The sequence below is a fragment of the Capricornis sumatraensis genome, chromosome 10, assembly GCF_032405125.1.
Source record: "Capricornis sumatraensis isolate serow.1 chromosome 10, serow.2, whole genome shotgun sequence".
Classification (NCBI taxonomy): domain Eukaryota; kingdom Metazoa; phylum Chordata; class Mammalia; order Artiodactyla; family Bovidae; genus Capricornis; species Capricornis sumatraensis.
This window is the reverse complement of record NC_091078.1, coordinates 64,512,316-64,540,162: the sequence shown is the minus strand read 5'-3', so window position 1 is coordinate 64,540,162 and position 27,847 is coordinate 64,512,316. Positions and strand designations below refer to the sequence as shown.

Here is a 27,847-nt window from a genome sequence, read left to right as displayed (position 1 = left end):
GCTGTCTCATTGGCTCTGTCTTATTCATTAGCTCTCATAGAAAGACAGACTTTGGGATGATGTTGCTGGGCTTCCTGACCTGGATTTGTCATTTGTAGGAAAGAGACCTTTATAGTCCTTGAGAACACTTGGAATGCTGGCATGGGCAGGACTGGAAATTCTGGCAGTCTTGCAATCCTAACATGGTGATGATAAGAAATTGAGGGAACTTTGAATTTAAAAAAAAATATGGATCATAAATACTGTACTTATTGCTAGTTTTCTTGAGTATTTTAAGTATCATGTAATAGTACAAGTGATTTGATTTGCCATAATTTGCTGAATCTTTACTCACTTCACTTCCAAAATTGGTGTGTGTATGTGCTTCAGTCGTGTCTGACTGTTTGCGACTCCGTGGACTGTATAGCCTGCCAGGCTCCTCTGTCCATGGGATTCTTCAGGCAAGAATACTGGAGTGGGTTGCCATGCCCTCCTCCAGGGAATCTTCCCGACCAAGGGATCGAACCCACATCTCTCACATCTCCTGCATTGACAGTGGATTCTTTACCAGTAGAGTCACCTGGGGAGCTCTCCAAAATTGGCAAGTGTATACAAAACACATTCAGAAATATCTCTAAGACAGGTGACCCTTGATCCATGTAGGAACTAGGGGTGCCAACCCTTCATGCAGTTGAAAATCTGGCTGTAGCTTATAGTCAACTCTCTGCATCTTGTTCTTTTCTTCTTTTGGATTACTTTCTGAGCATGAATTTATAAAATATCATTAAATGGAGTGGTAAAGAATGAGGACTTTGAAATTAAATCACCTTGAATCAGTTGTGTTTCTTGCCCCCATTCTGTTGGATTGGCCAAAAAGTTCATTTGGGTTTTTCTGTAATATGTCACAGAAAAACACAAACTTTTTGGCCACCTCACTAGTTATGAAGCCTAGCACTGATGAGCTTGCATCTCTGTGCCTTGCATCTTGTAACATGTAAATGATAATAAGAACTTAATAGAGTTTTGTTTTGTGTTTTGAGGAAAAGTTCTAAATGAGCTTGTATGCTTAACCCTTGCTCAAGATATGTTTGAACTACACAGGACCACTTATATGGAGATTTTTTTCAGGAGTAGATACCATGGTGCTATACGATGCATGGTTGGTTGAATGGGAGGATAACAGGAACCATGGATGCAGAGAGTTGTCTATAAGCTCCATGCAGATTTTCAACTGCATGAAGGGTTGGCACCCCTAGTCCCTACATGGTTCAAGGGTCACCTGTCCAAGTAGAGTGTAATGCCCGACATATAGGAAGCATTAGACAAGCAATAGTAAATGTGTGTTTAATAATATCTATAGTAAATGATGAAAATACTATTTTTATCATTGCAGATTGAGAATAGAAAAAATTTTTGAACAATTGAAGTGTAGTTAAAAAAATGTGTTTTTGAAAGCACTGTACTAATTTATTTAGCCACTGGCAAAACTACTAAAATATTGCCTCTGTTTTGGTTTGCCTTCCTTGGAAAACTTGCAAGGTGAAATATTTTGTTTCCATCTCTTTGGGTACTGATTTATCTTTTTTATGAGATGCACTTTGGAGTCTTTAAATTGTTTTAGTATCTCCTGTGTCATTTGACCATCCCTACAACTCAGCAGAGTTGGCAGAGCCGGTAATATTTATAGTCAAGTGAAAGGAAAGATAAAAGCAAAGTTCATAGAGGTCTGATGAGTGGTTTTCTCCAAGTCACTTGGCTAGTGTCTAGCAGTACTGTGATTTGAACCAAAGCATTTTGCTGTACTCTTGAAAACAATGACTCAAGAAGTGGTACCTCCTGGCATGAAAGGATTCGCATTTCATTGAAAAATGGGGTTAAAAAAAACCATAAACTATGCATAACTTTTTCCTGTAAAAAGTTTATGACCTTAGGAGAATATGATTTAAACAACCTATAAGCTGCTTCTTTAGTTCATTTGGAAACCACTATAGAGACCTTACATTCTAACTGACTCCTTGAAAGACGTATGAAGTGGCAAAGGATCACATTGAGAACTTGAAGGTTATTGTGGTCTTGCAAAGTATAATTTAATGGCTGCAGTTTATTATAATTTTAAAACAAATTATATACATATACCTAAATTGAATTATTATAATTGACCTACAGCACTGTGTTAGTTCCAAGTGTATAATGCTTTGATATCTGTATACTCTACAAAATGATCATCATAAGTCTAGTTACCATCTGTCACCATACGAAGTTATTACAGTGTTATTGACTCTATTCCTCATGTTAGAGATTTCACCCCCAACCAACATTTATTTTGCAATTGGAAGTTCATACCTCTTAATCTCTCTCATCTATTTACCCTGTACCCCCACCCCCTCTCACAGCCACGTTTGTGATATGTATCTATGAGTCTGTTTCTGTCTAGTAATGTTTGTTTCATTGTTTTTTAGATTCCACATATAAGGGATATCATATAATAATCTTCTGTCTTTGTCTGACTAATATACTATCTAGTAGGTTTATCCATGTTGCAAATGGCAAGATTTCATTCTGTTAATGGCTGAACAGTATTCCATTGTGTGTGGCTGTGCCTGTTTGTATGTATATATATATCACATCTTCATTCATCTGTCTATATCAATGGACACTTCTGTTGCTTTCATATCTTTGCTATTAAAAAAAAAAAGACTGCAATGAACATGGAGGGGTACATATCTGTTTTCAAATTAGTGTTTTTATTTTTTCAGAAAAGTATCCAAAAGTGGAAATGCTAGATCATGTAATAGTCCTCTGTGTGTGTGTATGTGTGTGTGTGTATTTATATATGTTTAAACAAATGTGTACTTTTTTTTGGCTAGGTCTTCATTTCTGCACATGGGCTTTCTCTAATTGCATTGTGATAGCTTCTCTCGCTGCTGAGCATGGGCTATAGGGTATGCAGGCTTCAGTAGTTATGGCACATGGGCTCTGGAATGTGAACTCAGCAGCTGCCTCTCACAGGCTTCATTGCCCCGTGGCATGTGGGGTCCTCTCAGACCAGGGATTGAACCAGTGGTCCCTGCATTACAAGGTGAATAATTTTTGAGGAACCTCCATATTGTTATCCATAGTAGTAGCTGTGCCAATTTACTTTCCTTCCAGCCTTACACTAGGGTTCCCTTTTCCATACATTCTTGTCAACACTTATCATTTGTAGTCTTTTGATAATAAACATTCTGAAAGATATGAGGTGATCCCTCATTATGCTTGTCATTAGTCAGGTTGAGCATCTTTTCATGATTCTATTGACCATCTATATGTCTTTATGGAATAATATCTATTCAGATTTTCTGCCCATTTTTTAATCCGGTTGTTTGTTTTTGATGAACTGTATGAGGTTTTGTTTTTGTTTTCAATATTAACCCCTTATCAGACATATTATTTGCAAATATATTTTTCCTCCATTCAGTAGGTGGCCTTTTTTTTTTTTTATAGTTTCCTTCACTGTGCAAAACAATTTTATAGTTTGATGCAGCCTCTTTTGTTTAGTTTGGGGTTTGTTTCATTTTCCTGAAGTGGTATACACAAAAATTGCTCCTAAACAATGTCAAAGAGTTAGCATATTGCCAACATTTTATTCTAGGACTTTTTAAATTTCAGGTCTTACTTTCAAGAGTTTAATATATTTTGAGTTTAGTTTTATATATGTGTAAAGAGTAGTGCAGTTTAATTCTTTTATATGCAGCTATGCAGTTTTCTTAACGTCATTTATAGAAAAGTTTATTTTTTCCACATTGTATATTCTTGCTTTCTTTGTTGTAAATTAATTGCCTATATAGGCATAGGTTTAGGTCTGGGCTCTCTGTTTTGTTCCATTGATCTATTTGTATGTTATTGTGTTAGTACCATGCTGTTTTAATTGATAGTTTTAAAGTGTAGTAACTTTATACCTTGAAATCAGAGTGTTATATCTCCAGCTATGTTTTGGTTTTTCAAGATAGCTTTGGCGATTTGGGGTCTTTTGTATTTTGATACAAATTTTAGAATATTTTCTTCTAGTTTTGTGAAAAAGTCCATTTCTATTTTGATAGGGATTGCACAGATGATGTAGATAGCCTTGGGTAGTATAATGGCTTTCACAATGTTATTTTTTTTCATTCCATTAACATGGTGTATCTTACCGTTTGTTTGTGTCATCTTCAGTTTCTTTCATCAATATCATAGATTTCCTAGTACAAGTCATTGCCTCTTTCATTAGATTTATTTCTAGGTATTTTATTCTTTCTGATGCAATTATAAATGGAATTGTTTCTTAATTTTTCTTTCTCATGGCTCGTTGTTAGTGTAAGAAGCAAAACAACTTTCTTTATAGTAATTTAGTCTCCTGAAATTTTACTGAATTCATTCTTTTAGTTACAGTAGTTCTTGACGACATCTTTAGAATTGTCTATTTATAGTATTGTGTCTTCTGCAAACAGTGACAGCTTTACTTATTCCCTTCCTACTTGAATTCCTTTTACTTCCTTTTATTATTATTACTATTTTTATCTGATTGTTGTGATTAGAATTTCTGATTCCTGTGTTAATAAAAGAGGTGATAGTGGGCATCGTCCTTGTTTTGTTCCTGATCTTACAGGAAATCCTTTCAACTTTTCACCATTGAATGTTATGTTAGCTGTGGGTTTATCATAAATGGCCTTTATTGCATTGAGATATGTCTTCCCTCTGCACCCACTTTATTGAAAAATTTTTATCATAAATGGTGAATTTCATCAAAAGCCTTTTCATCACCTATTAAGATGATCAGATGATTTTTATTCTTCACTTAGTTAATGTGGGATATAACATTGATCAACTTGTGGATATTGAGCCATCCTTGCATCAGTGGAATAATTCCCACTTGAGGATGATATATGATCCTTGGAATGCACTGCTGAATTCCATTTGCTAACATTTTGTTAAGGATTTTTGCCTCTGTGTCCATCAGTGATATTGGCCTATAAAGTTCTTCTTGTTTATTTATTTATTTATTTATTTATTTTTTGGTGTCTTTTGTCTGATTTTGGTATCCAGGTGATGCATAAATCATAGAATGAATTCAGAAGCATTTCTTCCTCTTTCAGTATTTTGAAAAAGTTTGAAAAGATTAGGTGTTAAATTTCCTTTAAATGTTTGGTAGAACTCACCTTTGTAGTCCAGTCCTGATACTTTTGTTGTGGGGAGAAGTTTTAAAAATTACTGATGCATTTTCATTGCTGGAGATTAGTCTGTTCATATTTTCTGTTTCTTCTTGATTCAGCCATGTATAATTGTATATTTCTAGCAATTTATCCATTTCTTCTAGGTTGTCCCTTTTATTGGTAAATAGTTGTTCATAGCAATCTGTAATGATCTTTATATTTCTGTGGTGTCAGCTTTAACTTCTGATTTTATTTATTTGGGCTCTCTTTTTATCCTAATGAGTATGGCCAAAGGTTTATCAATCTGATCTTTTTAAAAATCTAGCTCTTAGTCTCACTGACTTTTTAAATGTATATTTCACTTATTTATGCCCTGATCTTAATTATTTTTTTCCCTCTTACGGACTGAGTTTTGTTTGTGCTTGTTTTTCTAGATCCTTTTGATGTAAGGCTAGGTTGCCTCATGTAGGAGATGTTCTTTAGGATCGAGCTACACTCTCCCCTCTAGTCACCAGAGCTCTCAGGGTGCCCATTGTATAAACTGGGTGGCCCCTCTGTTGTGGGAGAATTGGCTACCATTAGTATGCTGGTGGGCAAGGCTGGCCTGACCTGGTTAGCTGTCAGGAACTGCTTCATGTGGAGATTACTGCCCTGCTGGTGGATGAGACTGGGCCCCAGTGCAATGGATTGTGTGTCTGGGGATCCCAGGCTGGGTGCAGGCCATTGTTGGCCTGGGTCCCAGGGTGGCTACCTGTGAGATCTGGGGTTCTGGGGCTGGTGTTGGCCCACTAGTTAGTGGGGCCAGATTCTCACACCACTGGTTGCTTGGTCTGAGGAATTCCAGGACTGGTACCTACTAGCTGCTAGACAAGTAATCCCCCAGCACTGGTAGGTTAGAGAACAGGATTCCAAACAGCCTCATGGTAAAATGATCTGCCCAAAATGGCTCCTGCTAACATGTGTATCCTTGGGAGAGTTGCATTTACCTCCAGTCTCTCCAGGAGGCTTTCCAAGATCAGTAAGTGGTTCTGATCAAGGTTCCTTTCAAGTTACTGTGTCTGTACAGGGTCATGGAGTGTGTGAGTTTTGTGCACAGCCTTTGAGAGCAGAGTCTTTGTTTCCTATAGCCCTCTGGCTTTCCCATACACCAGTTCAATTGAACTTCAGAGCCATATGCCCTGGGGGCTTTTGCTTTTCCTCCTGGAGTAGGACCCCTGGGCTGGGAAGCTCAATGTGGGGCTCAGACCTATCACTCCTTGTGAAAATTTCCTGCAGTTACGATTTGTTGTTGTTCAGCTGCTCAGTCATGTCCAACTCTTTGCAACCCCATGGACTGTAGCATGCCACGCAATTATGATTATCCTCCCATTTGTAGGCTGCCTCCCGATGGATGTACGTCTTGACCCCACTTATTGTCTCCACCCCTACTACCTGTCTCATTGTGATTCCTTCTTTATGTCTTTAGTTGCAGAAAATATTTTCTGCTAATCTTCAGACTGTTCTTACTGATTATAGTTCTGTAAACAGCTAATCATTTTAGTGTGCTTATGGGAAGGAGTTCAGGGTCTTCTTACTTAAGCATTTTGGCTACACCTCCTTCTTAAATAATACCATTTAATCAACATTCAGGCATTAACCCTGTGCTCTCTTGGACTGTTGTACTACTCTGATAGAGAATCTGCATAGCCTACGATGCTGAACTTCTAAGAGACTTAGAACATGAAACTCTTATGTCTAATACAAATGGTCAGTGGCATATAAAGAAACTGAAGTTCATCATTACTCATTAGAAATGCTTTAAACCACAATGAGGTTCTAATTTATACAGATAACATGGAAAAGACTGATAGCATCAAATATCGGAGAAGATATGGAGAAGCCTGCATTGCTATTAAAATACAGTGGTATAAGTTCTTTAGAACATGGTGACATCTTTAAATGTTAAACATTCATGAGCTTCTAATATAGCAACACTTATTCCTAAATATCTCTAAATATTTACTCAAGAACAGTCACAACATACAACCACAAAACTCTTGTGCTGAAATATTCATAGAAATTTTATTCTTAATTGACCTCTGGGGGGACAATCCTCTATTGGTGTCCTTTGCTATATTGAGGGCAGAGGAACTGATTATCTTTCCAAGGTATTTTTATATAGCAAATGGCCTTGGGAGATACAGATTGCATATCATCAAGAAGCATAGGGATGGTTTGTTTACTAGTCAGTATATGAAGATAATATCTCCCTCTGGAAGAAAGGCCAGGTAGCTTTGCTTGAAGTCCTTTAGAAAAGATTCAGCCTCCCTAAGCTCAGAGACCGAAAGCGTTACTATAAGCTCATTGTACGTGCAGCATCTACCTGGACTGTGCTTTGTCACCACCTTGGACTTCAGGTGGTAAGGAGGGGACTCTGAGAACACATTATGTTCTTACTGCACCTAGCTCTGAACCAGGGGCCTCACGTCTTCAGCCAGTATCCACACAACTGTGGCAGGCTAAACTCTTACACTTAGGATAAACTCTCAGACCCTCCATCGCGCTTGACAAGCCCCAAGCTAGAGATAGCCCAGATGTCCATCCAGGGGAAAATGGATAATTAAACTCTAACATATCCATTCAGTGTCATGGCACTTAGCAATAAAAAGAATGAGTTTTTGATACATGCCACAAACTGAATAAATATCAAAACTATTATTCTGAGTGAGAGTAAGCAGAGAGAAAAATGCATATTGTAGAGTCTTTATATGAAATTCTAGTATAGGCAAAATTAACCTAGGTTAACGGGTGAATGGTTGCTTTATAGTGGAGGGAGAAGGGTTAATTGTGAAGGGACACAGGGTAACTTTCTTGAGTGATGAAAACATTCTGTGTAGGGCTTCACATTTGTCCAAATTGATTAAACAGTTCATTTATGACCCAGTGTTTCATTATATTCAGAATGTATCACCATTAGGAATATCACAGTTTGAGTTAAGAGTCAGACAACTGCCCTCAGCTCTTCGCTAGACACTTATCTGTGTAATTCTGGGGATGCGTTCTTTAAGTAAAGCTTCAGTTTCCTTACCTGTACATGGCAATATAACAACAGCATCTTCATCATTGTTTGATTATGAGGATTAAATGAGATAATGCATGTAGACTGCCTAGCATAGTTTTTGGAGAATAGAAGATAATGAATGTTAGCTATTATTTTTCATTGCAGTACTCTCTATGAATACCAGACAACTTGAGCTCTGTAAAGTAGTCTGATAAAGCGTTATGTAACTATGCTTTAGTCACAGATACAACGCCTGCAGAGGCAGAATCTCAACCCAGATATGTATGATATCAGCCTCGATGTTCCTAACGCTCGGCATGGTTGGTCTGAAGATAGGAGAGATGGAAGTACCATCACATTGGTTTCAAAATATTGAGATTTTGAAGGACTTTTTTCTCATTAAATCATACTGGCTACATGCATTTTAAACTAAGCCTGGATTTCTAGATTTTACATCAAGAACCTCCTCTTCCCTGGCCTACAGAGGGGTGTCGTCCAACACCACTTAAGTTCCTTCCACCGTAGCATGGATGTGTAGCTAGTTGCTTCTCAGCCAGATCACCCCCTGTGTTCTGGCTGTTGAACGTTCAGTTTCAGCTTTCTGGTTATTACTTGGTTAAGATTTTTTTCCCTTGCCAGTTTAGCTGTTCTATATTTGTTTTTTTTATTACAGATGACATGTGATATTCCTAGAAACTCAGAGCCTTTGTCTGAGAAACTGAGAACTGCCAAGTTGAGAACTGTATCGACTTTATTTCTGTTACGAATGTTGTTAGGGTTCAGTAGGAAGAAACCTATCATCTATTTCATTGCTGAATGATAACGATTAAATGGTCAATAGAATATATTATAAGGTATGTGTACATATGTATAAAACTTTAGTGTAAAATCAATCTTGCCTTGAAAAAAGAGCTAACTCAATATTTTTTTTTTTTCATGGTCACTTGAATAACTTAATTGAAGCCAGTGAGAACAGTGATAAGTAGAGTCTTTAGGCACTAAGAACCCTATTTAAGAGAAAGATCCCAAATATCAGGGTTCAGTGACCTACTATTTTCTCGCCGTCTTTGTCTGCAGTCATCTGCTCACCTAAATTAGGTATTCCGTCTCAGTCATTGGCTATCCATGGTAAATGATTATAATCTTTGTTTTCTACCTTTTTACAAAAGTTACTTTCTTATTTCACTTTCCTTTCCACTATATTCACTCACCCTTTCCTCCTTTCTGGATGCCCACTATACCCCAGGCTCTTTTTTGGAGTTCTGGGAATATTACAATGATGAGAAACCAGACTTGCTTCTGGGGAGTTCCACGTGCATATATACTTATTTCCTTTTTATTTATAGTCACCAGCACTGGATACGGAACTCAAATGGAGCTAAGCCATGGCTCTTTCTTTTTATTTATACTTTCATTGGACTGATGATCCCGCAAGTCCTTTCAAACACCCTAGTGGGATCAATTCCCTTATGCCCTTTCTCTGCATCTCTCAAGGCAAAGAGGCATTATGCCAGCGACATGAAATCATTCCGTCCCCACAGCCTGCTTAGCTTGTTTCAGGAAATAACTTTGGACCCTAGGAGTCAGATGACTCTGCTTGTATCTGTACTGTGTATACATGTGTGTGTGCTGAGTTGCTTCAGTCGTGTCTAACTCCTTGTGGCTCCATAGACTGTAGCCTGCCCGGCTCCTCTGTCCGTGGGATTCTCCAGGCAAGAATACTGGAGTGGGTTGCCATGCCCTCTTCCAGGGGATCTTCCCGACTCAGGGGTGGCACCTGCGTCTCTTACATCCACCTGCGCTGGCAGGCAGGTTCTGTGTGCTCCTCCCTATAAACCTGGGGAGCAGAGTCATACTCTCAGCCCTGAGGTGAGAGCTGGAAGCCCTGCATTCCAGCAGAAACATCGGACTGGAGCTGTGAACAGGGAGTGCATGAGAGGGTTTTGTTCATGTCTGTGTCCCTTGGCTCTCGTGGGTGTTTGGCACGTAATTCCAGGCAGCTGACTTCACCGCCTCCGTTTGCTCCGTTTCCCCTTTTCTTCAGCCCAGTGGTCTTCTTTTCCCTCCTCCTCCTCTTCTTCCCTTCTGCTTATCCACCCTCTGTTCCTCCTTGTCTGCCTCTTTCTCACCCCCATCTCCTCCTTTCCTCCTCCTCCTCTTCTGTTTCTCCTCTTCCGACTCTCTGTTTTTCTCTCCTCCTCTTATTTGTTGTAAATATCATGCGATCTTTCAAATAAAGACAAAAAACAGAGGGGAAACTGCAGTAAACCCCCATGTATTCATTACGGAACCTCAACAGTAGTCAATATACAGCCAGTTTATATTCACATGTACCCCACATGTTTTTCTCTTACCTCTGGCCATTTCAAGGTAAATCCAGAGATTCTTTTTTTTTTTTTTTGACACTTCAGTATGTTTTCTAAGAGATACTCTTAATATAACACACAAGCATACACAGTAGTTCCCCACAATCATCCCATTGGCTCTCCTTTTTCTCTTGAAGTCTTTTTAAATATTTTAAAATGTTTTTTCCACTCTCTTTTTAACTTTTTCAATTTACTGTTGAAGAGAATAGATTATTTACTATTTTTGTAGAATTTCTTACATTTGGATTTTGCTTTCATTTCTGCAGTGTTGACTTGCATGTTGATTTTCTGTACTTCCTGTAAATTAGTTAATACATCCAAAAGCTTGGTCAGGGTTCATGCTGTTCTTTCTTTCTCTTTATTTTCCTCTCCCCTCCTTTTCTTTTTATTTCCTCTCTCTTTCTTTCTTTCTTTCATACTTTTTCTCCCTCCCTCCTTTCTCTCTTTCCTCCCTACTTCCCCCTCCCTTTTTTTCCCTTTCTTTGTGTGGGAATCTGTGTACTGATTTGACAGAACATTTTCCAGTTGGTACAGTACATTTACTATTGCCTCATATCCAAACACAGATATCTGCCTTTAATTTTGTGAGATGTTAAGATCAGAAATGAAAATATTTCTGTTTAGGGAGGAACAAATACTGGGGGCAAAGAAGCTAAATTGATGTTTAAGTTTTACTCTGAAAATTTGTTTTTTGTATACTCTCATGCAGACTCACATATACAATGCCATTGTCTAAATTAAGGCAAATAACTTTTAATTTCTAAAACAAACAGAGAAAGAGGGTGGTGGAAGAGAAGGAAGAGGACAAGAAGAAACGGAAAGATTAGCAATAGTTCCAGTATCATCCCCCTGACCTGTTGTCTCTAAAGTTCTCATCAGCCTGCCACCTCAGGGTTTTAGTAGCTATTGGTGATGATAGTAGAGACCCAGTATTTCACCTGATGTTTAAACAAATGTCTGATAAATTGACTAGTACTCTAAAATTTCAACCTAAATATAATCCTTGGAATGGCACAAACAAAATTTCAGAGAAGTAGAATGTCATTAATGAAGGGGTTCCTGCTGAGGGGTCAGTTAGGAGACAAGGCATCTATATGGGTGTCTTTTTCTTACTATTGTAGTCGTTGCCAGAAAGATCGCTTCACCAGTAAACATACTGTTTGTGTAGAAGAAGCAGCCAACCCTGTATAGAGAGAAATTTAGCCTAAGAAATCAGAAATCTAGGTGAGAGAGGAAATCTAGGTGAGAAGCGGAAACTGAATCTGTGCACTTTAGGAAGCCCCATCTTCTAGTCTGGTATATCAAGGTTCCTTGTGTGCGTTTCAGAAGCACTGTTCTTCCCTCTGCTCAGTTGGCTGGCAGAACCTACAACAGACTTTTCTTGAAAGTCAAGTCCTTGGTAGAGTCTCTCAGAATACCTTCTACACATTGGGGATGTGTGAAACTTGGGTCTGAACTATCGTTCCTTCCAATTTGGTGCCTTGTATGCACTGGATAAAACCTACCCCTGCTAAAACATGTTGACTCACTGCATATATCATTGACTGCACCCATCTTGAAATAAAAAATGGAAGTGTAGAGAAAAACCCAGCTGTACCAATTAAGTGGTCTTCTGGGAAGCATTCTCCGTGGAAAATGGTAAGAAATGAGGGTTTGTGGTCAGACATTCGTTTGCTCGAGTTGTTTTTGCATCTATAGCAGGGTACTCACTGAGCTCCCTGCAGAACATGATAATGTTAGTGGTTTGAGTCACAATTTAGCCCTCCAAGGTAGAGGATCAGTTATTTTATCGTGTTCTTTCGTTGCTGTTCCTCTGCCAGCTTTTTGGCAGTTTCTCTGGGCATTAACTTTTCCACTCAAGAAAAGGTCAGGAGGAAACTATGATGGAGGTTGACAAACTGTCCATTTTCTCCTTTCAGGAAACTCAAGTGAAACATTCATTGGAGTATGAGGATGTACAACTCAGGGCTAGCATGAACTTTGAGATTATCTGTGGCTCTAAACTCAAGTTGGAAATAGAAATAAACAAAGGGAAAGCTCCAGGCGCATTGCTTTTCCATGTGCAGCTATGGATAGAACCATTTAGTGAACGGTCTCTAAATGAAGTAACAGAGGGATAGGAAATGGTACCCACGAAAGCACTGGGAAGTTTTAGCATGAAACTGTGACAAGTGCTTAGCACAGAGCTGTTGACCAGGAAGAGCACAGTAAGTGCAGGCTGCCTCTTGCACTATGACAAAAACCACCATTGTTCTTTGCACAAGTTGCTTGACTCATTCAGGTCTTAGCCTCAGCTTCAAACAGAGGCACAGTGGCAGTGAAGGCCTTTGGTCTCAATCCAGAACTTCTGACTTTTCTTCTACTGGTGTTTCTTGGCATGATTTGTTACCAGATTCTATGAATGGGGGCGGGAGGCGGTCACTGTTAAAACAAAAAAGCCACAAAAGAAATTTGCATAAAATAGAGTTTTATTTTACCATTGACGTTCATCTTAGAAATCTGTACCCATGAGAGAGAAAGAAAAAATCTCTCTGAGGTAGTTATTTACATATTTTTAAATTATGAGAGGGAGTACAGTAGCATTTTCATAAGGCTTGCCTGGTCACTGTAGTATTTTGAGAACCTGCAACATTTTCTAGTGCTCCAGGATATCCACCCTGCTTTCCCTACATCCTCTGCACCTGGCATCTGGCAGGTCTGTCACCACTTGAATATGCCCCGACTCTCTCTGTGACATATCCTTTTCCTGTTTTTGTTAAAGCACTTATCATTTGCAAACTACCCAAGCATTAGTATTTTAGTTAATTATATACAGTATCACTCAGGACTTTAGCCTCAAGAAATGTTTAAGTTTGTGGCTTTATGGTCAATAAGATAAAATAAAATGAAATGAAATAAAACACCGTGCAGGGTTTAGAAGCACAGTCTGCAGGAACATGTCTACTTCCAAGAGATCTTCCTGATGCAAATAACTGCCATTAATATGTGAAATCAAAATAAAAATTATAATTTATGAATCCCCTAGAAACATAGGATAAACACTCGGCCAGTTGTTCATATCTGCTTTTTGATAGGGTTCTCAGTTCACACTGGCAAGTATCTTTGGTTTCTTTCCTGCTTAAGCCCAAACCCCTCTTTCTTTTAGTTTAATTTTGCAATGGGATTGTTTCTATTAATAATTTCAGATCCATAGCTTCTTACCTTTTCTATTCTTTTTTTCTTAATAGTTTGTCTTACAGATTACCTAAGGCATATATTCTGAGAAAATAGTATATTAAAATCGGCAAGATAAACAGGTCTTTCAAAAAGAGAAGATCTCGCTAGCAAAACAAACACTAGAAATTCTGGTTGTGAGAGAGTTTGTGTAGAGCAGCTGACAGTTTATTCAACAAAAGCTTACAGGAGTGTGCATTTAAAGATAAATACTGGACTGTTTGGGTAAAAATAAAAATACGTCAGAAAATCAGGAGACTTTAATAGGAAAGCTTCTTTGCATGCTGGGGAAATTTTAAAAAAAATTAATGCTTTAGAGTTCTCCTCATTTTATCTAAACCTCAAACCCTTTCCTGGGAAATGGGATGAAAGGATGAACTTCATTCAAGAAAAGAATATAACGAGATTTCAGTTCATCAGAAAGCCTGAAAGAATGAGGTGTTAACTGTGAACTGATTGAAAATGCTTTCTTTTTTTTCTATTTTAATCTACATTGTTAAAAATATTTCTTGAAGCTACCCTTCTTTGCACTTTTATTGGGGAGAAAGCATACTTATGCTTGTCCCTTGAGATGTTGTAAAATGGTACATGAATAAGAAGTGCAGTGTTCAGAAAAGCCTGGGAAACATTGAGTATCAAGCTTTTTAGTTAAATAGATAAGCTATTGAATGTGTCACTTAGAAAAAAAAATGTACGGTTATTTCTTGGCTTGGCTAACTCACAGCTCAGTAGTATTTTCACATCATTACCCCATTTTTATTCTGCTGTTATTTGTATGCTGGGTAATTGGCTCAGGACCACAAAATGACTAGAGTAATTGCAGAATGTCTGTGTGCATATATGTGCGTGCCTGTATATGTGTATGTGTTGGGGGTGTGTGAAACATTTGATACAGTTGAGTTCCATCTCTCTTTGAGAGCAAATGAACTTTCTCAGGAATTCCCCTATATACTTAACATTTTTATTGACATATAGTTGATTTACAGTTTTGTGTTATTTTCAGGTATACAGCAGGCAATTCAGTTATATACACATAATTGTGCTCTACAGTAGGTCCCTATTGTTTACCTATTTTATATACAGTAATGTGTGTCACTTAATCCCAAACTCCTCATTTACCCCTGTCTGACTTTCCCCTTTGGTAACCATAAATTTGTTTTCTGTGTCTATGGGTTGATTTTTGTTTTGTAAATAAGTTCATTTTTGTTATTTTATATGTGGAACCAATGAACTCTTTTCTTACATCTCATCATGTAGGATTGTAACCCTTGCCTGTTCCTGAATTAGTGCTTACGGAGGAAGAAATTGAGTTGTCTTAGATAAATGAGGATCGAGTCAGTGAGGCTCAGGAAAGGTCCAGAAGCCCGTCCTCCTGCAGTGGCCGCCGGCACCAGAAGAGACCAGATCTCAGTTAGGGGAGGAGGGCTAGGGTGGTGGATGAATAACCAGAGACTCTGAACTTAGTGCGCGGTTGCATTTACCACAGTAGGGGAAATAGTTAGCCTTTTGTTGTTGTTAATGAACTTGATGTTGTTGCCGAAACTCAGCCCCTGATCACTTGTACTGAACAGAAATGCAGAGACAGAGTTTTGGACGAAGTAGAAAAGAGTAGCTTTTATTGCTTTGCCAGGCAGAGGGGGCCACAGCGGGCTAATGCCCTCAAGACCATGTGAGGGGATTGTGAGGAGTTTCATAGTGTTCAAGAAACAGGGCGTGGTCAGCTGGAGGACCATCCTCCGACTGGTTGGCATCAAGGTGGAGTTTCAAGCATCCTCATTCTTCTGGTTTCAACTGTCTAGGGTCTATGTACTTGTAGTCAGCAGTTTTCACCTGGAGGGGCTCTGCTTCCCGTAAAAACAGCTTAGGACTGTGTGTCAGGCCTTTGTCCATATCTTTTGGGTAACTGGGAGTTCCGTGATTCTGTTATGTGGCAGATTTATAGTCTAGGTTCTTACCAGTTCTCCAGCCAACAGCAATTCTTTGTTTCTACGTCTTCACATTTCCCAAACATTAACTCTTCAGTTAGCATTTTACTTAAGATAAGGACACGGGGGCTGTACACAGTTTCATTATGAGGCTACATTTTTCAAGTCCTAGTGGCCCCAAAGACAAATGTACACTTTTTTCTCACAGCCTTTAATAAGCTAATATATCTCTCTGGTGACTGTTCAAAAGAGGGATAAAGCCTATAATGTTTCACACATAATAAAGTATTTCATCATTTAAAATATTGCAATTATTTTTCAAGGCATTCCATCTGATATGAATGTCTTTATAAAAGTAGTTGAAAAACTGCTGTCTTGAATTACTAGTCTGAACCCGTTTCATGATGTATATTTTATAATGGTCATAACACCTTCAAGATTGCCTTTTTAAGTGCTATAAAAAATAAGAGAAATTTGTAAAGTAGCAGGTTATAAAAGTAATATTAGAAAATGAATTGCCTTATAACCGTAAGTATAGTAAAATGTTAATGTGAGAACCTAGTGAATTCACTGTAAAATTCTTTCATCCTTGCTCTACATTTAAATTTTTTCATGACAGAAAGTTGGAAAATAGTAAACAACCACAACAAAACAAAGAATAAATTTTTTGAATGCAACCATAAACCAGTGGAAGTACTTAGGAAAGAAAGCCATATTTATAATTGCAAAACTAAGTAAAATACCAAATGCTAACTTTCCACAAAACACTCAAAACTCATGTGAGAAAAATTTTGAAACACCATTAAAGGAAACAAAAATAGATGAGCAAATGGAAAGTCACAAATGGGCATTCTCACCTTTGTGGAGACTTTTGTTCTAGCTAAGTGCTAGAGCATATATAAATATAGTGTAAACCCAGTAAATGTAATACCATTTTTTTTTCTCTTCTCAAGATAGATAAGTAGTTAGTCAAACTCATTTGAGTACATAAACAAAAACTACCAGAACATTTGGGGAGGGGAAGGAATAATAATTTTAGTAAGAGAGAGGTTAAATCTACCAGTTATTAAAATACATTATAAAGACTTTATAACTGAAACTGTAGTGCTGGCTCATGAATAAACAAATCAAACAGTGAAATAAATGTTAAAAATCCAGAAATATATCTAATTACACATGGAAACAGTATATAATAAAGGATGTACTTCATATCAGTGAGAAAAGTTGAACTGATGTATGTTACAATAACTAGTTATATGAAAAAAGATAAAATTTTAATTCTTCACATTGCACACCAGAATATATTCCAGGTGGATGAAACATCTAAGTTTAAAAAATAAAATTATATAAGTGCTAGAAGAAAGCATGGATAAAAAGCACTCTATACTCTGGGAGTGGGGCATTTTTTCTAGCTATGATTGAAAATCCAGTGGCAGTAATAAGAAAATAAATTGATTTTTTTAAGAAAAAGTGTTTTTATCTAATATAATTTTATGCAGAAAATACCTAAAGTGAGTAAAAGAAAAATGACAAACTAGGAAAAATATTTGCAACTTAATCTGAAAGAAAGAATATACTTTATTAATAAAACTATTTTTTAAAACAGAAGAAAATGACTAACTTTTAATTAAAACATATAGCATAAAATAAATACAATAGCTTTGAACTATATGCAAATATATTTAACCTCCCCTGTAGGAAGAAAAATGCAAATAAAAATATACTGTTACAGCATTTCTCACCTATATGATGGAAATCCAAGTCTGAGGATATGCTCAGTTGTCAAGTTATTCGGAAATGAACTCTCACTCTTTGCTAGTGGGAGAGCAAATTAGTGCAACCCCATTAGAGGGGAATTTGCCAATATTTAGCAAAAAACTTGAGCACAGCAATTACCTTTCTCAGACTAAATGAACAAAATATTCAGATAAGAACTGAGAAACACATTTTCCCAAGGCTGTTCATCGCACTACATTTTTAGACTGTTGGTTAGCATGATTATTATTCTAAGAATGTTACCTGTTTATTACAGAATTGAGGAAATAAATAGCTGGAATGGTGTTATTAAGAACCAGGATTTTCCTCATTAAAAAAAAAAAAAAAAAAGGCAGAGGTGTAAGAGTGTGAAGATAAGTAAAAACCCTGTGGTCCAGAATTTGAATTGAAGGTAGCAGTGTGGATTCATGACAGATTTTATCTTCTCCAAAACAGATTCCTGCTCTAAACACACTGCAAAGGTCTAGACCCAGTGAAGAGCAGTGAGCACAAGGTTGATTGATACTTGAATGGTATACATATGAAACACAGAAGTGTCTGCCATTTGAGATTCTAATGTGTGCTCTGTAAAGGAAAAACACGAATTCACATAATTTGGGGAAATTCTGAACTTTCTCCTTGGAAATTACACTTTATGTTAAATACTCTGAAACAATCTCTCAGTAAAGAAATCAAGTAATGTTGAGCACAGTGGCTGTGGGGAGCACTCTGTTTTGTAGGGGAATGGACTGCGATTGTAGAATCCCTGTTGTTTCATTCCTATACAAATGTGTCACTGGAAATAGTCTGGGCAGTGCTGCTGTGAAAGTGAAACTCAGTCTGTGGTTAACTATTTGTGGTAGAGGTTCGGGAGGTCTAAAGAGAGTTCCTGGTATTATCATGTCCTTAACAAATGACTTACCTGGAGAATCCCAGGGATGGGGGAGCCTGATGGGCTGGCATCTCTGGGGTCGCACAGAGTCGGACACGACTGAAGCGACTTGGCAGCAGCAACTAATGACTAATTGAATACAAGTGTTGTTTAGAATCTATCAGATATAAATTCTGTGTTCAGTGCTGGGAATGTGATGGGTGTGAAAAGGAAAGGAAAGTCTGGTAGAGCATTAAAATGCAGTGATACTATTAATTTGATTATAAAGATTTGAAACATTTTATGAAGATATTTGTGATCAAGAAGCTAAGTATAAGCAACAATTGTACTATGCCATGGAGTGAGAATTAAGTTATGATGAGCAAAAGCAAGGAGGGACATTTCTGGCAAAGCAAAGAGCTTGAGCAAAGATAACATTAAAGTTGATGTTTACAGGAAAAATAGCCATACTTGTCTGGAGCAAAATATATATGTGTGCGTGCCTGCATGCTAAGTTGCTTCAGTCGTGTCCAACTCTGCAACCCTATGGACTGTGGCCCACCAGGCTCCTCTGTCCATGGGATTCTCCAGGCAAGAATACTGGGGTAGGTTGCCGCACCCTCCTTCAGGGAATCTTCCCAAAATGTGTGTGTGTGTGTGTGTGTGTGTGTGAATTATAGGAAGCGGGTGAGGTAAGGATGAGGCCAATGAAGTCTGAGAAATGTTGCTTCTGGGTTCTGGTAAGCCCCATACATGACCTTGGAAAGGTGGTTTCATTTCTGTGAGGCTCAGCTTTCCCATCTGTATAATGAGGACTAATGATATTTAAGTCACAAAGTGAGGATAAAATAAAAAAAAAAATCATGTATATAAAGCTTTCAGCACAGTGGAGGGCACTTAATCACTGCTGGTTCTTACTGTTACTAAGCAGAGAGGAACAAAGTGATGAATATCCTCCACTGTCAAGGGAAAGTATTTGGACTTCATTTTGCAGGCAGTGAAGAACCATTGCAGAATTCTGAGCATGAGGGTGAAGTGATTAGCTCTGTGGTTTGGAAATATGAACATGGAAGAGTGAGGGAATGAAGAGGGATACCTGGCATTGTGTCCTGATTGGAGATGAGGAAGCATAAATGGGACATTTGTAGTGTGGCCAAAACTGTTCACTTTTTAAGAGATTTTGGCTATTCGTTAGATATATGTATGTAGGAGGGTGGACTGAGAGACAAGAAAGAATAGAAAAAAAAGACATCAGGGTTTCCAGCCTGAGCATCTGAGTTGCCACTAATACCAAAACCTGAGACAGACAACATAGGAGGAAGGGCAGGTATGTAGAAGAAGGTAGTGATTTCAGGGGTAGTATTTAGTTAGTTTTCTCTTACTTTTTTTTGGTCCCTCCTCTTCTAGAATAAGTGAGCTTTGAAGATTTGAATGTGGTGGCCCAGCTTCTAATCCCATTAATCCCTTGACTCTCTGGGACCACTGTGTTTTGGAAAGAATGTTGGCTTATTACAAAGGTTGTGATTGTGATCATTAGAAGTGCTGCTTCTGAGATCTATCAAATATATCAGAAATGAACTCCAGTAATGAACAAATATCCAGTAACGAACTCCAAAGTCAAATACCCAAAACCATCAAAGCAACCAAACACGGCAGCCAAATGTAGATATGTGGCCTGCAGGACTGCATTCCTCAAAGCATTGCTTTCTTTAAGCAGAGTTGAAAGTAAATGCAAATTGAAACATTCTCCTCCACATCAATGTTTGTGTGTGTTTCTTGTTTCCATGTGCAGGACAGGAGAGAATTGGGAAAGACTCCAACTATGAGCAGGAGGGCAAAGTTCAGTTTGTGATTGACGCAGTGTATGCGATGGCTCACGCCCTTCACCACATGAACAAGGATCTCTGTGCTGACTACCGGGGTGTCTGTCCAGAGATGGAGCAGGCTGGGGGCAAGAAGTTGTTGAAGTATATCCGCAATGTGAATTTCAATGGTGAGTCTTCGTGTTTTTTTATCCCCCTCAGGCCAACATGGGGAGTTTATGTTTTAGAAAAACAACATCTAGAGAATGCCATGAAACTCTAGTGTCTAAAGTATTATATGTAAAACTGACAATTGCTCCTAATGACAGTGAAGCATTGATACCAAAGTACCTTATGAATCTAAGAAGTCACATTATGGCAAGTATGATTTTAATGCTCTTATATATTTACCAGTATTCTAATATGCTGACGTGGTAAACCAGATAACCAGAACATCCAATAATATAACTCTGGGTGATACATAACTTGGTGGCATCGAAGTCTTTTGGCAAGACAGAAATTTGTCATAATCATCTGGTATATTTTTAAACAAATATTTCAAAATTCTAATATCTTGATCATGTGATATATTTTGCTTGCCCTCATTAAACATATTTAAACATCTCTATTCCAGTCTCTTGGAATCCTAAGTGCTGATATTTTGCTTTCATCGGTTAAGTAGTCAGATTACAGTTTACTCTTGAGTATATGAATTATATCACTTCAAATGATTGTATAAATGCTAAATGTATTATTTAGCAGTGAGTGAGCAAATGAATAAATAAATTTGGGAGGGTTATAGTTTACCTGGGGCTGTCCTGGTGGCTCAGAGGGTAGAGAGTCAGACTGCAATATGGGAGACCCAGGTTCGATCCCTGAATCAGGAAGATCCCCTGGAGAAAGGAATGATAACCCACTCCAGTATTCTTGCCTAGAGAATCCCCACGGACAGAGGAGCCTGTAAGGCTACAGTCCATGGGGTTGATAAGAGTCAGACATGACTGTGTGACTTTCACTTTCATGGTTTACCCTCTTTTTCTTAAAACAGAAGGTTTTTTTTTTGCCAAATTTTTCCTTGGTGAACGTCAGTAGGAATGGGAGTGAATCAGAGGAAAAGGGCCAGTTGCTCTAGGTACTCAAGCTAATTGAAATAATGATTATAATTTTCTGTAACACCAAAATCTCATATTAGAAACTTATTTCTCAAGGATAATACTTTGGTAGAAATTAATAAAGAAAGAAAGTGAAGTCGCTCCGTCGTGGCCGACTCTTTGTGATCCCATGGACTGTAGTCTACCAGGCTTCTCTATCCATGGGATTTTCCAGGCAAGCATACTGGAATGGGTTGCCATTTCCTTCTCCAGGGGATCTTCCTGACCCAGGAATCGAACCCAGGTCTCCTGCATTGCAGGCAGACGCTTTACCCTCTGAGCCACCAGGGAAGCCCAGAAATTAATAGGTTACCTAAAATAAATGAGTAGAGATGAGTGGGGAATATAATAGGAGATTTATTATGAGCATTGGCTGACACAGTTTTGGAGACTGACATGCCCCCACGACCTGCCACCTATAAGCTGAAGAACCAGAGCACCAGCGGAATGCTTTAGTCCAAGTGCACAGGCCTTGGGGTCAGAGGGTCAGTGGTGTAAGTTCTGATCTGCTTCTAAAAGCCAGAGAACTTGGAGACCAATGTCTGAAGGCAGGAGAGGATGGGTGTCTGCTCAAGCAGAGAGAGTGAATTTGCCCTTCTTCTGCCTTTGATTCTACTCATACTTTCTAGGGATTGGGTGGTGCCAGCCCACACCGGGGAGGGTCACCTGCTTCATTCTGTTCAGCAATTCACCAGTTCTTTATTCACTTTAACCATTCTTCCAGGAACAGCCTCATATAGACACAGAAATCAAGTTTTGCCAGTGTGAGGGCTTCTGCAGTCAAGCTGACACATAAAATTAACCATCTTGAATGTCAATTATATCTTGATTAAAAAAGTAATCTCTACATGGGATAATGCAAAATTTTATACAGTAATAAACCTAATATATTGCATATGAATAATGTAACCATACTGCAGGGAGTGAGGAAAAAAAAAGAATGCAAGTAATTTTTGAAGACAGTATTTCACTGTACACTGTCAGTCTGAAGATACGAAGAGTAGTACACAGGTAGTGCACAGTAGCTAGAAGTTGGTATGTTTTTTTTCCCACAATTCTGAGGCTTATTTATGTCCATAAGGGAAGTGAGAGATTTAATAAAAGATATTGCAGATAATGAGCATCAGGTCTCTCATTGTCAGGGAGAGAAATGACTAGTAAGGATGGGAGAAAATTAAAGTAACACTGTGTTGACTATACCAACATGCAGTATACGCACACAGCTGGAGAGATACAGAAATGGGTAAGGTTATGTCTGTATGCGTACAAACCTCTACTGTCTAGTTCTGTCCACTGAGAGTGCCTGGGAGTGATGACATCCTGATAGAAATAACTGCACCTTCATTCACATCTTATTCATAAATACCATTCTCCAATGAAATAGAGCTAGGGATCTCTAGGGGAACTCTTAATTCAGGGGCCAGAGCAGGGCAAGTAGAAGATGAGCTTGAAACCGTGTTGTGCCACAAAGTAAGAAAGCGCTCAAAAATCGATGGGACCATGTCGAAGGGGCAAAGGAACCAGCTTGAAGAAGATCCCACCAGCTAATTCTAAACCAATAATGGATTTAACTGATATAATATAATAAATATCAATGAGTTCATGCTCACAGAAATAAATAATTGAACACATAATGCGGGAGAAGGGACAACATGATGGGAGGATGCAAAAATGGAGATACGAAATTCGCCAAAGACCTCAGTAATAATTGCTTAAGGTAAGAATCACCAATGGATGCTAAAATTCTGGGGCGACAGTAAGATGAGAAATAAGATATTTACCTAGCTTCAAAGTATCATTCATCATGGAACATGTTAATTACAAAGGGGAAAAGAGCAACTTTGAAGTAGAAAAACCTGGAACACAGTACTTAACCAAGTCATCTAGGTTAATGTCACCAATAATCAGACTTAACAGTGTCACATACTTCTAATCGTTAGAGATATGTAAATCAAAACTTCAATGAGTACCACTTCACACTAGTCAGAATGATCATTATCAAAAAGTCTACAAATAATAAATGCTAGGGAATTTTTGGAGAAAACAGAATCCTCCTACACTGTTGGTGGGAATGTAAATTGGTGCAGTTACTATGGAGAACAGTATGAAAGTTCCTTAAAAAACTAAAAATTGTGCTATTATAATATATGATCCATCAATCCCACCCCTGGGCATATATCCAGAATAAACCATAATTTGAAAAGATACATGCACACAAACGTTTATTGCAGCACTGTTTAGAGCAGCTAAGACAGGGAAGCAATGCAAATGCCCATCAGCAGGTGAATGGATAAAGAAGACATGGTAGATATATTGATATGTACAATGGAATATTACTCAGCTGTAAAAATGCAATCATTCCATTTGCAGCAACATGGATAGACCTAGGGATTATTATATAAATAGAAGCAAATTAGACAGAGAAAGATAAATATCATATGATATCACTTGTATGTGGAATTTTAAAAAAATGATACAAATGAACTTATTTATAAAACAGAGACAGGCTTTGAAAACAGACTTATGGTTTCTGAAGTGGAAAGGTGATGGAGGGGATAAATTAGGAATTTGGGAATAATATATATGTATTACTATATATAAAATAGATAATGAACAATAACTTACTATAGCACAGGAAGCTAAGTATTTTGTAATTATCTATATGGGAAAAAGCTATGTATATAAATCTGAGTCTCTTTGTTGTATACCTGAAACTAACACAACATTGTAAATCAACTATACTTTAACAAAAATAAATTAATTTTTAAAAGATACCCTGAGAAGGTTACAGCATCAATTCTGAGATCTTGTTGCCAAAATATATAACCTTCATTTAATCATGAAGGAATATCAGACATCCAAATTGAAGGGTATTTTACAACATAACTGGCTCATACTCTTCAAAAGTGTCCAGGTCAAGAGAAAGACAAATGGAGAAACTGTTCCAGACTGAAAGGAATTTAGGATAAATTACTATTAAATGCTATGTGGAAACATTGATCTTAAACCAAAAAAAGATATGAATGGGACAGTTATTTTAAGAACATCTGTGGATTAGTTTTAAATAGCATGATAGCAATGTTAATTTCCTGGTTTAGATAATTATGGCTTAAAAAATCTTCTTGCTTCTTTTAAATAATAACCCATTTAAACCCACAATATTGGATTAATCATTCAGAAGTTACTTAGCATCAGGGTGAAGAAAAATCATATCCAGTTTGGGAACCAACAGTTTCCAAGCTGAGATGGAGACAAAATTGACTGAATACAACGAGAAAAATAGTTCAACTACGAATCACCTTCTTTTTGTAGTTTTCTTGCTCATCATACAGAATCTCCTAAAATATATAATTTTCCCAGAACCAGGTACATATAAATTTCATCATATATCCTAGGGTCATTTGCTGGGCTTTGCATTCTGGTCCATAGATAAACATCACCATTCAGAGGCCAGTAACAAAAAAATAGGTCATTTTGAGAATATTTTTGGTGATTCTCGTCTGATTCTTCTTCCATAGAGGGCTTGTAGACTCATTTAGTTAAGATGGTCTTATCCGCTGATGAGCCAGAATTGCTGCGTTACTGACTGGAATTCAGGGTCTATGTCTCAAATAAATACTATGTGCCAGAAACTGTTCTAAGTACTTTTTTGTATACTGGATTCTTTAATATTAATAATCCCAGATGGCTTAGGTATGGTTATTTTCCTTCTGTTTTTTTTCAACAGATAAACTAATTCATAGAGAAACTAAGAATCTTGGTGTTTAAAGCCACGTGGTTTTGTAGTGATGATGCTGTTATTGTTACCTCGGGTTTCCAACTCCATGGCCTGCTTTCTTGACTTTTCTTAAGCGTTTGAGAAAAAGGACTTGTTCCTGAGATTTCAGCTTGGAACACAGACTCTGTGGGAGACCACAGGCAGGGCCAATTTGTTCCCTTTCTCTGTTGTCATTGTAATCATACTCTGATGTCAACGTAATCTCCTTTCTCTGAGGAAATTCTTTCTGCCACGTGAACCGGCAGGAGACTTCCAGGGCCATGTGACATTTGTTAATGGCAGGGCGCAACTGTTGTATAAAGCAGAAAAAAAAAAAAACTGTTAGATTTAGTTAAGTGGCTTTCATATCACTTTAAGTGAGCAATTAGGGTGAAAAGAAATTTGACTTTTTTCACTCATTCAGTGTCCTGACTTTCAGACAAATAAATCAGATTCTAGGGAGGAGAAAATATTTGTCCAACACTTCACAGCTAGCAAATGACAGAGACAGACCTATAAGTTAAGATTCTTTTTTTTGTGAAAAATGTCACCTCTCTTTTGCATATTTTAGAAAAATATTGATGTTTCTTGATCATAGTAAGCTCAATTGTGCTCTTCTGTTACTTCAGTACAGAATTTTTCATACCCCTGAGAGTTTTGTTGCAGTACAGTTTAACAACCTCAACCTTTACATTTACAGGAACATCAATTTAGGAAGTGATAATAAAATGCTCTAAAGTATTGCTACATCTTTACCAAGGACTTAACCTCCTCTTGTGTACCAACAGAAAAGATGGCTAATTCTGTCTTTATGACTTCTAGCCATCTTTCTTGCATCTCTCATGAATGCAATGACCTGAGCCTAAATTTTAGTTATCGCAACATTTGCTCATCCAACCAGATGTCAGTGTTTGTAAATTTACCAAATTTATTCTCATGGGTACACGATCGTAGATAATTGCTCTATTGCAAAGTATTTAATCTAAAGTATGTCTGTACCTAGAGTTAGTAATTACTTTCCAGAAAACAAACTGGGTTGTGGTAAATTTTGTAATGATGATGCATCTCTTGTTGTCTTCTTGAAATATGTAATTACCTTTCCTTCATCAAGGGTGAAATCTGTGTCCCCTCTCCTTGAATCTGAGTGAGCTTGTGTCTAATGCAGAAGTTGCAGTCTGTGAATTTTAAGCCATAAAATGTATAGGGCCGTTGCATGGTTCTTTTGTGACTTCTGTGTTACAAACACAGCTAGCAAGTTAGGAGGAAGCCAAGAAGCTAAGAAACAGGCTGCATGTGAGTGTTCCTTTCACGGCTCCAGCTGAGGTTACAGCTGACACTCAGCATCAGCCCTTAACCATGTGACTTTCAAGGTTCTCTAGCTGATGTGAGTGAAACAGAGAGACCCTTTTTTCTTCTCTTTCTTTTTTATAAAATAATTTTATTTCTTTGTTTTTGGCTGTGCTGGATCTTTGCTGCCGGGCAGGCCATGCTCTAGTTGCAGTGAGCGGGGACTGCTCTCCACTGTGGTGCATGGGCTTCTCTCTGTGGCACCTTTGGTTGCAGCTCCTGAGCTCTAGAGCACAGGCTCAGTAGTTGTGGTGCACAGGCTTAGTTGCTCCAGAGCAAGTGTGATCCTCTGGGATCAGGGGTCGAAACTGTCTCACCTGTGCTGGCAGATGATCTCTTTACCACTGAGCCACAGGGGAAGCACCCAGAGATGCCCTTTTTGTGCCTAGCCCTGCCCAAATTGCAAAATACACATTGTCTTTTTCTCAGCACTCTCTGTTAGGATGGCTTTTTGAGCAGTAAAGGGTAACAAACAGAAATCAGTGCTATGTTTCTGAAACCTGTGTTCAGTTCAGTCGCTCAGTTGTGTCCGACTCTTCTAGACCCCATGAATTGCAGCACGCCAGGCCTCCCTGTCCATCACCATCTCCCGGAGTTCACTCAGACTCATGTCCATCGAGTCCGTGATGCCATCCAGCCATCTCATTCTCTGCCGTTCTCTTCTCCTCCTGCCCTCAATCTCTCCCAGCATCAGAGTCTTTTCCAATGAGTCAATTTTTCACATGAGGTGGCCAAAGTACTGGAGTTTCAGCTTTAGCATCATTCCTTCCAAAGAAACCCCAGGGTTGATCTTTAGAATGGACTGGTTGGATCTCCTTGCAGTCCAAGGAACTCTCAAGAGTCTTCTCCAACACCACAGTTCAAAAGCATCAATTCTTCAGCACTCAGCTTTCTTCACAGTCCAACTCTCACATCCATACATGACCACTGGAGAAACCATAGCCTTGAATAGACGGACCTTTGTTGGCAAAGTAATGTCTCTGCTTTTGAATATACTATCTAGGTTGGTCATAACTTTCCTTCCAAGGAGTAAGCTTCTTTTACTTTCATGGCTGCAGTCACCATCTGCAGTGATTTTGGAGCCCCAAAAAATAAAGTCTGACACTGTTTCCACTGTTTCCCCATCTATTTCCCATGAAGTGATGGGACCAGATGCCATGATCTTTGTTTTCTGAATGTTGAGCCTTAAGCCAACTTTTTCACTCTCCTCTTTCACTTTCATCAAGAGGCTTTTTAGTTCCTCTTCGCTTTCTGCCATAAGGGTGGTGTCATCTGCATATCTGAGGTCATTGATATTTCTCCCAGCAATCTTGATTCCAGCTTGTGCTTCTTCCAGTCCAGCGTTTCTCATGATGTACTCTGCATATAAGTTAAATAAGCAGGGTGACAATATACAGCCTTGACGTACTCCTTTTCCTATTTGGAACAAGTCTGTTGTTCCATGTCCAGTTCTAACTGTTGCTTCCTGGCCTG

The 27,847-nt window shown here is 38.2% G+C and overlaps 1 protein-coding gene across 1 annotated transcript in view; it reads left to right on the top strand.

The window, feature by feature from the left end:
* Positions 1-27,847, top strand: part of GRM7 (glutamate metabotropic receptor 7) — an 881,213-nt gene that overhangs the window by 604,299 nt on the left and 249,067 nt on the right. The window contains exon 6 of the mRNA XM_068982114.1: positions 20,110-20,310. Within this exon, the coding sequence (XP_068838215.1) occupies positions 20,110-20,310 (201 nt within the window). The remainder of the gene's footprint in view (positions 1-20,109; positions 20,311-27,847) is intronic.